General features: G+C 39.2%; 1 protein-coding gene across 4 annotated transcripts in view; it reads left to right on the forward strand.

The window, feature by feature from the left end:
- SPOCK3 (SPARC (osteonectin), cwcv and kazal like domains proteoglycan 3) overlaps positions 1 to 14027 on the forward strand; it is a 434224-nt gene that overhangs the window by 167454 nt on the left and 252743 nt on the right. For all 4 annotated transcript variants that reach the window (XM_088450291.1, XM_088450293.1, XM_088450292.1 and 1 more), the window contains one exon: positions 4927 to 4972. In XM_088450291.1, the coding sequence (XP_088306417.1) occupies positions 4927 to 4972 (46 nt within the window). The remainder of the gene's footprint in view (positions 1 to 4926; positions 4973 to 14027) is intronic.

Genomic DNA, 14027 nt, shown 5'->3' on the forward strand with positions numbered 1-14027 from the left:
ATACTATATAATAATATCCAGTGCATAAGAAGACCAATGTGTATATATGTGTTGAGGGCAGTGCTATGTTATTTTGTTGCTCTCCAGAGTCCCGAACTTGCTCAAATTATCTGGAATGGAGCCCACATGTAAAAAAAGAAAACATTCAGCTCAGACAGCATGGCACTACTTCTGTATATAATGACTTACTACTATCACTAGTCCTGTATATGTCAGAGTTACTACTTACATTATACTTTGTATATTATAGCTGGTTAAGTGCTTATTATGTCCTCTTCATGGACTGGCCACACTTGCTTTAAAATTAAGCATTTGGAAACCCCCCTCTAGAAATCCTGCGTTTGTCCCTGCTATCCTTAATTAATGATTACGTTTGTGGGGTTGCAAATTCCCTTTTGTATTGCATGCTGCTGGTACATTTTTTTCCACTTTTTATTTTTTATTATTTCTTTCCAGTTAATAATTCCCAGTGCAGATCCCCTTCCTTTTCTATTTGACATTAAAAATTATACCTACACCAAAAATGAAGTGAGTGATCAATGGAAAACAAGTTTGCTCTACTATTTAGATGCTTTGATGTGGTGTTTGGTTCCTTTTGCATATAATCAGTAGACTGAATTTCAAACCTCAAGGCAGTGCTATGTCTTTCTTCTACAAGGAGAAGGCATTGGATGAAAATGAAACAGATAGAATAAGTGGTGGCATAAGTGATAGGTTTGCATCTGATGAAAAGGATACAGGTGGGCAAAGTCAAGCATTCCTAGTATTAGATGCAAACAATACCCCTTTTCCACCAAAATTCCTGGTCTGACCCGGAGTTGGAACAGAGTTCTTATCCGGATCAGACTCGGAATTTAGCCGGCGCCGACTCGGGATATTCCCGAGTCGGTGCCGCTCACACCGGAGTCGGGTCTGCATAAACCCGGCTTTACTGGCATGAAAGTGGACGCTTAGAGATGACGTCATCTCCAAGTGCCACTGAAGCCGGACCAATCGGCCGGCTAGCAGCGCACTCCAGGTCATCGTGACCCGGAGTGCGCCATACACACAGCAGGGTTTCACAGGCTACGCCCATGTTAAACCCTGCTATTTACCTGGGTTGGATTACCGGGTCACTCGACCCGGCGATCCAACCCTCTCCCCTTTTACACCAGGGAGCTGCCCGGTTTAACCCTGCAATAACCCGGGCTTTAGCTCCGGTGTAAAAGGGGTATAAGACAGATCAGGAGGGAAGCCTGGATACAGGCAGTATAAGTCCAGAAATGTAGGCATTGCAGAGAGGTTTAAAGTGATCTGAATCACCTAGCAATTTGCTTATATAGAAGCACTAGATGAGTCAGCAGCACACACTCGCACATACTGTAACTATTGCATTTAGGAGATCTGTAAACTATGCATAATAGAATGGATGAATTGTGGTTTTGAAACCCTGGTAGAGAAGAAATATTAAGAACACTTGCTGTTTGCTAATAGAGTAGCACTAGGGGAGTGAATACCAGACCCACACACAATTCTTAATATTTTTTAGATCATAAAATAATGAATGAAGTATAATAACGTTTATTTAAAACCATTTGAGTGTACAGAGGCTCAGAGGACCCAGCTGTTTGCTCACATAACAGTAAGAGTGAGCAGCTTACCCACACACAATTCTTACAGTTAGAGAATTTGGAAAGCCTTGCCTTAAGTGGCTCACTGGCTTTAGCCTTAGTAATTAAGATCACACTTACTATAGAGTCTAATTGTTTGCAATACTATAATGATAATTCTTGTTTACTTTTATATTATTATCAGCATACTTTTTGATGAGTAAGGCAAATGCTTCTCAGAATATAAATATCCACTCCTTAAATTATAGAATTACTTACAGTATGCAATTTTGTGAGGATCTTTGTTTATGGTGTTAAGCATACTTCATATGTAATGTTAAATCTTATTAAGTTAAAGTATTTTGGCTAGATTTATTAAGCGACAGCTTGCTACTCAGCCTTCGAGAATTAAAGCGACACTGATATTAAATGCAAAAACACTGGACTTTGCACTCAGTATTAGTGCTGATTTAAATGTCAAGGTCAAACATGCTGAGAAGCTACTGTTTAGTAAATCGAGCTCTTTGTCTGTTTGTCTAGCACTGCTGAATTCATTGTTTATTATTACTTCATCATATCTCCAAAGTACAAAATTGCTATTTTATTTATTTATGTTAATTTGAGTATTTACATTTTGCTTGTCCACTGCCTAAAAGAGTAATATTACACTAATTTATAGCATTTTTCATTACTGTTTTTTTATTCCCATCTATTTTCCAGTACTAGACTATATTTCATACATCAATCACCAATTCACATAAATTGGTCAATATAACTTTGATGATAAAGTAACATCTTACCTCCTCTGTCTCAATTCCTCACATATTCTAATCTACTCATATATGTTTTTTTATCCATTGATGGAATTAATAATATTGTTGAATCAAATGTTTGACTGCCCATATACTTTTTTCACAAGCTGTCAAGCACTTCTGATTAATTAGAAACAATTCACAAGTTTAGACCCATTCCTGTGTATATGCTCCAACTATGCCCCCAATCTCAAAGACAAAATGTAGCTGTCATGACGAGCGTGGGTTACATGAAATGCAGAGTTAAAAGCTTTGGACATGCAGTAATGTGAAAATTATGTTTTGTCTGACTTTAAGATCTGGGGAATGACATCAATTCCAAGACAATCCAAGGTGCAACGGAAATATGTAAAACACAGATGTATTGAAATAGTCCAGATGGCAATCATTCATTCTATAACATTGTGTTTAATATATTTGGCCACTGCTCATTCCCAATGTTTTAATTGTTCCTGTTAACAAGTTCCTGTTAACAAGATGTGCAAGATAAACACATCTGAGTAGTGTGACACCAACAAATACATAAGTGTTTGGAATTCACACGGTAGGAGTAGAGGAGATGGTCATCCAATCAGCCTTCATGTAAGTTTTCTTGTGTCTGTTCACTTACTACATCAAAGTGTTTAGATCAGTTGGTCCTTAATATTCAGAGGTAGCTGTGTACACTGAGCTAAATTTTGTATCAGATATGTACAGTAGTTTCTATGTTCAGCTTGTGTGTAAAACATTTGAAAATGATGATAGTAGATATTCACAATGAAGTCTTCAGCTCACATTTATCTGAAATTGAATTGAGGTAATGAGAAAAATAGAACTCATGTAAGTGCACCTGAGTTGGCTAATCGAATAGTACTAACGCTAAGGTCTGTTCTGCTACACATTTGGCAAATCTGTAGAATGCTCTGTGTGAAATGTCTGGCTAGTGAATGGAGCAGGGCTTAGCATGTGTACATTATAATTTTTTGAAACTTAACTCTGTATATCTAAAGTTGACTTTAGATATAGAGACTATCACATTGGTGCACTTTAGAGTTTTGTTTACAATCTAATCATTGAGTATTAAACTGCCCTCTCCCATATGAAAGTAGACACTATGCGACCTCTTCTGCTTATATATGATGTCAGCTAGAATTCAACAAAGACCACCCTGATCCACACAGCTTACCCATGAGAAAGAAAAACGTTTCCTCCCAATCTCTCATTGCAACCATGAGTAGACATATGAATCCATTATAAAAGGTACAGTCATGTAAAAATAGGTGTAAGACATAAAAAGTGTATATGATACAAAGCCACATTTTCATCAGGTCATAAATAGCACTAATATTGATTAGATTTAACTTTTTAAAAACATTATTATTTATTTTGTTTAAAAACTCTGGAATGATTTATTTTCTGGGACAATGGTTGTATCAGCAGATATGGACTGCTGTAGAACTCCTATCCAGGGTTACTGTGAGAGCTACTGTACCTCATGAGTTCTACCCATTGTGAACACCAGGACCCTCTTTACATGCTTTGCTGTAAGGAGTATAGTCATGACATATGTGGTGCGTGGCTTCATCTCTTGGGCAGCATGTGTTCCCCCCGAACGGGACAGTTATTTTGTACTGCTCCCCCTTTCACCTCTTGGTGCCTTAGTCCTACCTAGATCAGTTAATTAAGATAGCCAATTTTGTAAAATATACAAAAGTAGAGATAAGCTAATTTTTTTAAATATTTACATCATTCCACATTTGGTCACAAATTGTAAAACCTTTCATTGGCTGAATTTGGGTTTAAGTTTTCCCAGGCCACAACCAGAAAGGAATAGTTGTCACAATGGCGAGAAAAAAGCAGAACTTAAGTTTGCTTTGCCCAAAATTTGCACATTGGCGAAAATCCCTGTTATGCTGTGAAGTTCGATCCATGTGAAATGATGCCTTTATTTCACTCTGTTGAAAAGCTAGGCATTTATACATAATATTTAGCAAATGTGTCTTTGTGCAATAGAAGCAATCGTTTTCTACTCTCCACAGGTGTGAGAGCGACTGTGGCTAAAATCATTAAAGCTGTACTAGAGAAATTACATATCTTGCCCATTTAATCACAGCCTCCTGCAGCTTGTTGGCAACATTGCTCAATGTTTTCTTGTACAATTTCATTGTTGCAAATTGTTCTATATGATGTGAGGCATAATTAATGATATCTTATTTAAGTGTATTCTAATGTCTTATTTTCTTTCTTTCTCTAACCTAGCAAAATGCAGAGTAAAGCAGTATAAAAATTCAGTGTGAATATTAAGCAAAGCAAAGTAAAAAATAACAACATTGTATTAAAGGGTATTTTCTATTGCATTGTTCTCATTGTCATTTACTTTCTTATTTATTTTACTTGCTTGCTCACTCAGGAAGTGGAGGTTTGTACCCTTTTGTTTTTATTCATTCATTGATTTATTGCATGTTTTAACTTTCTGAAAAACATATATACACTGTATATTTTTGGTGATATGTATGATTATTAAGTGTATATTGTCTATCTCCTAGGATGATTACTTTCGTACTTGGAGTCCTGGCAGACCATTTGATCAAGGTAAGATGTATGTACACTACTTAATATTCTGCTGTTAAATTGTCCTGGCCATCCTGCTTGAAACTCTATATAACTATGTTGATTGTGTTTTCATAAAATAAAGGAACATTTTAGTTAGATATCCATTCCTGGGAGGCATCCTGATCTGTTAAAACTACCAGAATGTCTAATAAACTTGCCCCTTCTCTCATCTTCAAATAAATGCTACTGTCATTTCGGAACACATGTCTACAAAACCGGGAGTATATGTAAACATCCATTTTTGCAGAATTGTTCCTTCACAAACTAGACATAAAAGTACTGTGTTTTCCTGTTACATAAAACATCTTGAAAAAAATACTATATATATATATATATATATATATATATATATATATAGCCTATTGTGCGGACCGGCACTCACCACAAACAATCAATGGCTTCGGTGCCCTCCGGATATAAATTATGTAGGTAACCGTTGAATGCAAGTGGCGGCACTCAGGAGACTTGTGAAACAACTGATACGTTTATGTAATCATGTTACATGATGCCACGCCAACGTTTCAGGACACACCTGTCCCTTTGTCAAGGTATAACAGCCTTTCCCCTGGAGGCCATTGGGAGTAGGCGCTGAACCCCAGCAATGACTCAACACATGGATATGTGATGTATAGTATTTCAATATGCTGCTGGTATTTGTGCTGCTTTAAGATACAACACTATGGAGATTAAAAATCAATGATTGATTAAATGGAGTGCTGGTCATATCTATACCTGAACCCCTAACTGGATCTCTTGGATGGATTGTTATTTTATCTAATACGAGGACCCTCCACCAATTTTTTAACTAAATGATATGTAGTGCGTTTTTTCTCATGAGAACTCTCTCTCTGTCTCTCTCTGTATATATATATATATATATATATATATATATATATATCCATACAGTCAGGTGCATAAATATTGGGACATTGACAGAATTTTCATATTTTGGCCTCTATTCACCACCACAATGGCTTTGAAATGAAACAAGCAAGAAGGGCTTTAACTGCAGACTTTCAGATTTAATTTGAGGGTAATTACATCCAAATCAGGTGAACGAATTACAATGGTTTCTACATGTGCCTCCCACTTTTTAAGGGGCCAAAAGTAATGGGGCAAACTAAACAATCCTAAATCTAACTTTCACTTTTTAATACTTTGTTGCAAATCCTTTGCAGGCAATTACAGCCTGAAGTCTGGAATGCATAGACATCACCAGATGCTGGGTTTCATCCCTGGTGATGATCTGCCAGACCTCTACTGCAAATGTCATCAGTTCCTGCTTATTCTTGGGGCATTTTCCCTTCAGTTTTGTCTTCATCAAGTGAAATGCATGCTCAATCGGATTCAGGTCAGGGGATTGACTTGGCCATTGCATAACATTCCACTTTTTAGCCTTAAAAAACTCTTTGGTTGCTTTTGCAGCATGCTTCGGGTCATTGTCCATCTGCACTGTGAAGCGCCGTCCAATGAGTTCTGAAGCATTTGACTGAATATGAGCATATAATATTGCCCAAAACACTTCAGAATTCATTCTGCTGCTTTTTTCAGCAGTCACATCATCAATAAATACAAGGGAACCAGTTCCATTGGCAGCCATACATGCCCACGCCATGACACTACCACCACCATGTTTCACTGATGAGGTGATATGTTTTGGATCATGAGCAGTTCCTTTCCTTCTCCATACTCTTCTCTTCCCATCACTCTGGTACAAGTTGAACTTTGTCTCATCTGTCCATAGGATGTTGTTCCAGAACTGTAATGGATTTTTTAGATTTTGTTTGGCAAACTCTAATCTGGTCTTCCTGTTTTTGAGGCTCACCAATGGTTTACATCTTGTGGTGAACCCTCTATATTCACTCTTGTGAAGTATTCTCTTGATTCTTGACTTTGACACATATACACCTACCTCCTGGAGAGTGTTCTTGATTTGGCCAACTGTTGTGAAGGGGTTTTTCTTCACCAGGGAAATAATTCTTCTGTCATCCACCACAGTTGTTTTCCATGGTCTTCTGGGTCTTTTGGTGTTGCTGAGCTCTCTGGTGCATTCTTTCTTTTTAAGAATGTTCCAAACAGTTGAGTTGGCCACACCTTTGCTATCTTTCTGATGGGTTTGTTTTGATTTTTCAGCCTAATGTTGGCTTGCTTCACTGATCGTGACAGCTCTTTGTATCTCATATTGAGAGTCAACAGCAACTGATTCCAAATGCGAATGTCACACCTAGAATCAACTCCAGACCTTTTACCTGCTTAATTGATAATTAAATAATGAGGGAATAGCCCACACCTGTCCATGAAATAGCTTTTGAGTTGATAGTCCCATTAGTTTTAGATTTAGTTTTAGTTAGATTTAGGATTGTTTAGTTTGCCCCATTACTTTTGGCCCCTTAAAAAGTGGGAGGCACATATAGAAAATGTTGTAATTCCTACACCGTTCACCTGATTTGGATATAATTACCCTCAAATTAAATCTGAAAGTCTGCAGTTAAAGCACATCTTGTTTGTTTCATTTCAAAGCCATTGTGGTGGTGAATAGAGGCCAAAATATGAAAATTCTGTCAATGTCCCAATATTTATGCACCTGACTGTATATATATATATATATATATATATAGTAAGGTATGGCACAATAGACTACATCATGTGTTCAAGTGATGATCTTTTGTTTATTATAATCACTTAGATTTGTCTAGATATGTTTACATTGTATGGAATGAAAGAAAATGTATCCTGATTTTGGTATTATGGACATTTTCCAATATTTCCCAGGCTTAGGTAGCTGCTGAGTTGGTGCTTCCATGCAGGTTACTCATGGCAGTATCTTAACGCCATGACATGTTGGTCTATGGGGACAGCAGTAATTTAATCTGTGGCATACGCGCATGAGTAAAGTTTTTTTAAACTTCATAAATAGATCCCTAATAGTGAAGCACAGTGTATAAAGAAGTGAAGAAAATGTTAAACTTATGTTGTATTGTCTATTTGCACTAACTAGACTGTGTCTATGAGTGCGACATACAACCACTTTTCTATTGTTTATGAAAAATTCACCAGTAACTAGGAATTGTTGGTAGAGGCAAACACATTTTTTGAAATTTGCTACCGTAGGTTGTACACTTTGCATGGTCACGTATCATGGGGCGTGTCACTTCCCCTCAGGATTTGTACAGTGCACTGGTAGAACTGTGCCACCTTCATTCTCCTTTTTCTTACCCTAATAACACCTGTGCAATGATGTGTATACTTGCCATTAGTATTCAGTATTGGAATAGCATCACTTAGTGAGATCATGTGCCCCAAATGTCTCAGAATAGGGATGATGGGACAGTTCCCTCATAACAGGACTGGCTTACTTAAATATGATGAAATAGTGGTTGTAGATGTTTAGTAAACAATAAGATATACAGTAGGTCTGTAATGTGCATGTAAAAAAATGTTTACATGGATCTGTGAAAGGAGTCAATAGTATTCAATGGACTCTCAAATGGGTTATGATGCAATAAAAGTAAAAACAAAATAATGTTGTCAATGTACACAGCTAGAATTGCATAGTTGCTGAGAATCTTTCTGCCTCTCCGGAAAGAGGCAGCCAGGTCGGCACAGTGGGGATGTGGCGAGGGGAGTAACACATGTTTAGGGGCAGAGTTGGGGCCTGACTGCACAATCATGTTATTGCAGCCCTGTCCCGTTACACAATGCTGAGATTACCAGCATTGTGCAGCAGGGAGTGGAGCCACGATGACGCGATTCAATGCGAATCATGTAATTGGCTCCTCCAGAACCGCCCACTTGTATTGTGTAAGTGGGTGGCTGCGGCGGTAAAGGGGATGCTGGTTTGGGTTTGGGGGGTGGCAGCCGACCAGGAGACTTGTTCAGCTTTCCGGGGTGCTGCCACCTTCCGTGTGTTCCGGGAGGGTAGGCAAGTATGGTGAATCGCTGTGCTACTAGTGCAATATTTATATTTAACTGCTGAAGAAAAAACATACTGCCATTTTGTACTATTAAGTTTCTTTATTCAATACAAGTCTAAAAAATCTATCATTCTAAATTTTTCCATAATTGAAAGATCTGTATCAACCAAACTTTGTCTAAGGAATTTTGCACATGAACGATTTTCATGCTTTTACATATTTCCACAATGCCTTTCCAGCTAGCACAAACACTTACAATTGCAAAAATCTGGGTGCTGTACTTTTAAAAAGTAGCTCCGGTGTCATTCCAAAATGTAAATATATAGAAGCAAGAAACCCACTCTAGGGGATAAATTTACTAAGAATCGTTTCGGTCTGAGATTGCAATCACAGTTGTGTTTGGGCATTTATTAAAACTCGCAAATTTACTAAAGGCAAACTTGGGTGAGAAATCATGAAACTCTCTGCAAAACATGGGTGAAAACACAAATAGGAATAAATACACCATCGGCCAAACTCGCAGGCAGGTTCCGTAGACAGTCATATATCACACCAATTTACCAAGTATTGTGATTATAATCACGGGTTTAATTTAAAATCAAAATCCAAAATAGAAGTTTTACCTCCTGAGCAGCGTGGTTAGCAGAATCATGCACATATCACTGTGATCCATGCATTTTTCTGCCTGTAATTAAGCCAAAAAAAGGTTTGATTTGAAAAAAATTATGTGGGGTCCTCCCTCAATAGCATAACCAGCGCCAGGCTCTGTGAGCAAGTCCTGGTTTAAAATTATGGGGCACAAAATGTGTAGGAGTCCCCAGTATTTAATGAACCAGCACTGGGCTCTGTGAGCCAGTTCTGGTTTTAAAAATACAGGGAAAAAATGCCATGGGGTACCCTGTATTTTTTAAATCAGCACTGGGCTCCACTAGCTGAGGTGTAATGCTGCTGCCCTTTCACTGGGTACCCCATCCAAAGCATTAACATTCCAAACTAGTCAGCCAGGCCGGGGCTCCCATGGGAGGTGGGGAACCCCAATGAAGGGGTCCCCCCTCTTCTGAGCACCACAGGCCTCGGCTGAAGCCTGGGGCTCTTGCCTGCACACCTGGCTGGTGGGTGCAGAGGTAATAGTGATAATAATAGAGTAATATTGTTTTTACAGTGGGACTACAGATCCCAGCTTGCCTGCCCTTTGGCACTTGTAGAACTACAAGTGCCAGTCGGTGGCTGGCTCCCCCACTGTAAAGAAAATTAAAATAAACAGTACACACACCATAGACAGTAAAAGTTTATTACATACAATCACACTCACACTATACTCACCTTGTCCCTGGTATCCGATCCCCTTTGCAAGTAGCATCCACGTTTTTGGCTAATAAAAAAAAATTACTCACCTACCCCTTGGCGCACATTGGTCATCTTGTCTAGTAGAGTCTGCAGCCATTAAAAAAAATGCAGCTCTTCAGTCCGAAAGCCAATTTCAGACTGAAGAGCTGTATGTGAATACACATACAGCTCTTCCACAGCAAATGATTTGACCCACAAGGTTTCCTGCACTTGCCTGGCTGCCAACCAATTAGAGGCTACTGCTAGAGTAAGCAGCCGCTGATTGACAGCAAGGCCATTCACAGCCAATCAACAGCCAGGCCACTGATTGGCTAACAGACAGGCCAATCAAGGGCCTGGCTGTTCATTGGCAGCCAAGCAGGGCTGGATTTACAGCTAGGCAACCTAGGCGGATGCCTAGGACCCGCCAGGTCCAAGGGGCCTGAGGCCAGGCCCCTTCCCCAACTTCCAGCCCTGCAAGGCTGGTCTTCCCTGGCTGTACATACGTCCTATAATGGCTACAAGACTGCACACCCCTGGCAGCTGACTGCAGGTCCCATAATGGCTGCCACTGCACACTGCACAGACTGACTGACATGCATCACCGGTGCAGAGCGCCAAGCACATGATCAGTCAGTCCATCGTGATAGGTGGGGGGGGCACGGTACAAAAATAAAAGTTCCACCTGGCCACTGCCCTGTCACTGTGAAAGCATAACTGTCCAGTCTCCCAGTACAGCGACAGTGACAGCCTGCAGTCAGTGACCTGCCGGTGGACATCGGCTGGCCTGCTGGCTGCTGAACTTCCTTGCAGTCACTTTCCGGCAGTGTCAGCATTTTCCAGCTGTCATGCTGCAGTACCACTAAGTCAGTGCTCCTCCTCCTTGTTTGCAGCCAACAGCAGGAATTGGATGGAATCTGGAGACAGACAGGAGGGCTGGGTTTGCTTCCTCCCACTGAGGCAAACCCAGCCCTCCTTTCTGTTCCCAGATATAAAATGAGAGTGAGGACCCATCCTGTTGGCCATTTTAAGAATAGTTCACTCTAGAGTTGCATTACAATGGCCTGGGTTTGGGACCATCTCCACCCTTCCTGCCTGCAGTGAACTCCGGACCAGCTCACCCTTCCTGAGCTCCAGCAATAGTAAGTATTGTGGTGGACTTTTTTTTACCAGAAGCATTGGCTGTAGGTTGTTAGAGTAGAAGACTAGTGGATTTTTTTATTGTTCTTGAATTTAATAGTTGCATTCTAATGCAGCCCCCAGCCTTCCATAAAACTAATCTAGCAGCAGAACTAGTGATTTTATTGTGCATAAAAAGCACTAGTCCTACTGCTAGATAAGGCTTATGCAAAGGAGGGAGGGTGCATTGGAATGCAACTATTAAATGAAAGAACAATAAAAAAAACTAGTCCTGTTACTAGATCAGGCTTAGGCAATATGTTGGTCTGCAGCTGCTATGAAACTACAAGTCTCTCCATTGTATGGGAGTGCATGCTTGGACTTGTCATATCACAACAGCTGGAGAGCAACAGGTTTCTCTCTGTGATCTAGCCAGGTTGCTGTGCCGCAAGGGAGGTCATTTAGGTCCTGGTTTGTAGAAGGTGTTTGTGGCTTTCAGTCAATCAAGAGTCTGATATTTGAATATGCTGTATCAGGTAGATAAAGTGATAACTTTCCCCTATCCGCTGCTGTCTTTCCAGCGGTTGCATTCTTCTATAAAGTAAGTGCTACTGTGTAGCATAATGTGTAAGGGGCATTACTGTGTAGTATAATGTGTAAGGGGTAGTACTGTGTAGAATGTGTATAAGAGGCACTACTACTGTGTGTCATTATGTGCTATAAGGGGTACTACTGTGTGGCATTATGTGTATAAGGGACACTACTGTGTGGCATAATGTGTATAAGGGGCACTACTGTGTGGCATAATGTGTATAAGGGGCTATACTGTGTGGCATAATGTCTCGAATGCTGAGTTGATGGTCAACTCGAACAGTTTTCTAAACATTTTTGATGTGCAAGGCCTTCCGGGACGCACTATTGTGTAGCATAATGTGAATAACTGGCTATACTTTGTGGTGTAATGTATATAAAGGACCACTGAGTGGTGTAATTTTAATTGGTACTATTGTGTGGCCATGCCCTTTGTTTGAGGAAGGGGTCCCCAAACCAGTATCTTCCCTAGGGCCCCATGAGATCTAAATCTGGCTCTGCAGCCAGGCCACTCACAGCTACTACTTGTGGCCTCTTTATCAAGCTCAATTCCTCCAGCTGTAAAGGTAGTATGCAAGGGTGTTTTCCCAAGCAAATTTGAACAAGTTCTAGGAATCAGGGTGCACTCCCAGTCTAACACAATGACAGTAAGCAAATACAACATTTCAGTTAATTTATAAATTTTGTTAGGGTTATAGACTGTTAAGACACAAGATTACCTATATACAATCACCTATGTCCTCAGCATGTTGTTAGTGATGTCCACAGAACAAAACTTTGTGATATAATCACACAATGACACTTCATTGATGTATCACGTGTAGAGTAACCTGTGTATACAAGATCCAAGTAATTGAAATATCAGATATTTATTCTTCATTATATTCTTATATCTCAGGCTTGGAACCAGCAGTCAGCATTATTATGGTAGTAAATAATAAAATATCTATTTCGCTATTGTTGAAAACAAGGGTTTCACTATTACATGTTTAACTAAAATCAACATGATTTGCAATGCTTCTCATACTGTTTTATTACTATTTGCTATATTGATTTGTGTAAGTAGTCAGAAGGGCATCATTTCACTTTGTACCTAAGGCAGCAAAATATCTAGCTCCTGCAGCCCATACATTGTTTTTCTTAAATGTATTGTAATTTGGTAAATATCAACAGACTTCTTTTATATTTTTGTGGAATAAAAAGTAGTCCATCAATTTTCCTACCACTACTAATATACACAATGTGCTAAAGTAATTTGAAATAACAAATGCCAATTTTGCATGCTTTAAAAGCTCATGCTAAACTTATTTTTAGGAAATGGAAGCCTAATATTCTTTAATATATTTGTCAGGGTAAAAAAGCTAGAGAACGAGGCTGGAACCCCTGGAGCAAGGAACATCTTAGGCATTGCAAGGCTGTGCTGTTCTATTCCTCTTTAGAACCGTGCATGAAGGATTCATCAAGCTTCCAGGCAGGAAAACAAAGTATGATCCTGAACTTCACATATATTGGAAACTTTGATGAATGCTGAAATATGTCTGTAGGAAATCACCAGAAAAAAAAAATCAAAGCAGTATTAGGAGTGATGCATGATACTGTATATTTAGGTGAGAAGATAGAACATTTTTAATTCTCTGTAAATGACACAAAAATGATTCAGGGACAGTGCTTGAATCTCTCTGCACCCCATAAATTTTGGATAATTGGTTTTATTTTTTTACACCAAGGCAGTAAAGTTACTGTACAGTAGTTGAACTTAACTGCCACCACACTAAGTGAATGTACAATAAGTTTTTTGTTGACATCAAAAAATTAAATTCCTGGTTTTGTGGTGCAGCTGTCACGCACACATCTAGTCTACACACACTCACTAAGCACAGTAATATACGCTGCCTTTAGGAAACTCATACTCTTAAAAATATATATATTTTAATTTATTTATTATAAAACCCTTGAAATGTTATTAAGACCTGCAAAAAAAGTTCTTATTTACAGTATTTTTGGGATGCAGTTGTCATGGACTTGTCTAGTCTATACACACACTATAAGCACAGTTAGGTATGCTGCCTTTAGGAAACAAACAC

Source organism: Taudactylus pleione, unplaced genomic scaffold, assembly GCF_031769625.1.
Source record: "Taudactylus pleione unplaced genomic scaffold, aTauple2 ptg000513l, whole genome shotgun sequence".
NCBI classification, from domain to species: Eukaryota; Metazoa; Chordata; class Amphibia; order Anura; family Myobatrachidae; genus Taudactylus; species Taudactylus pleione.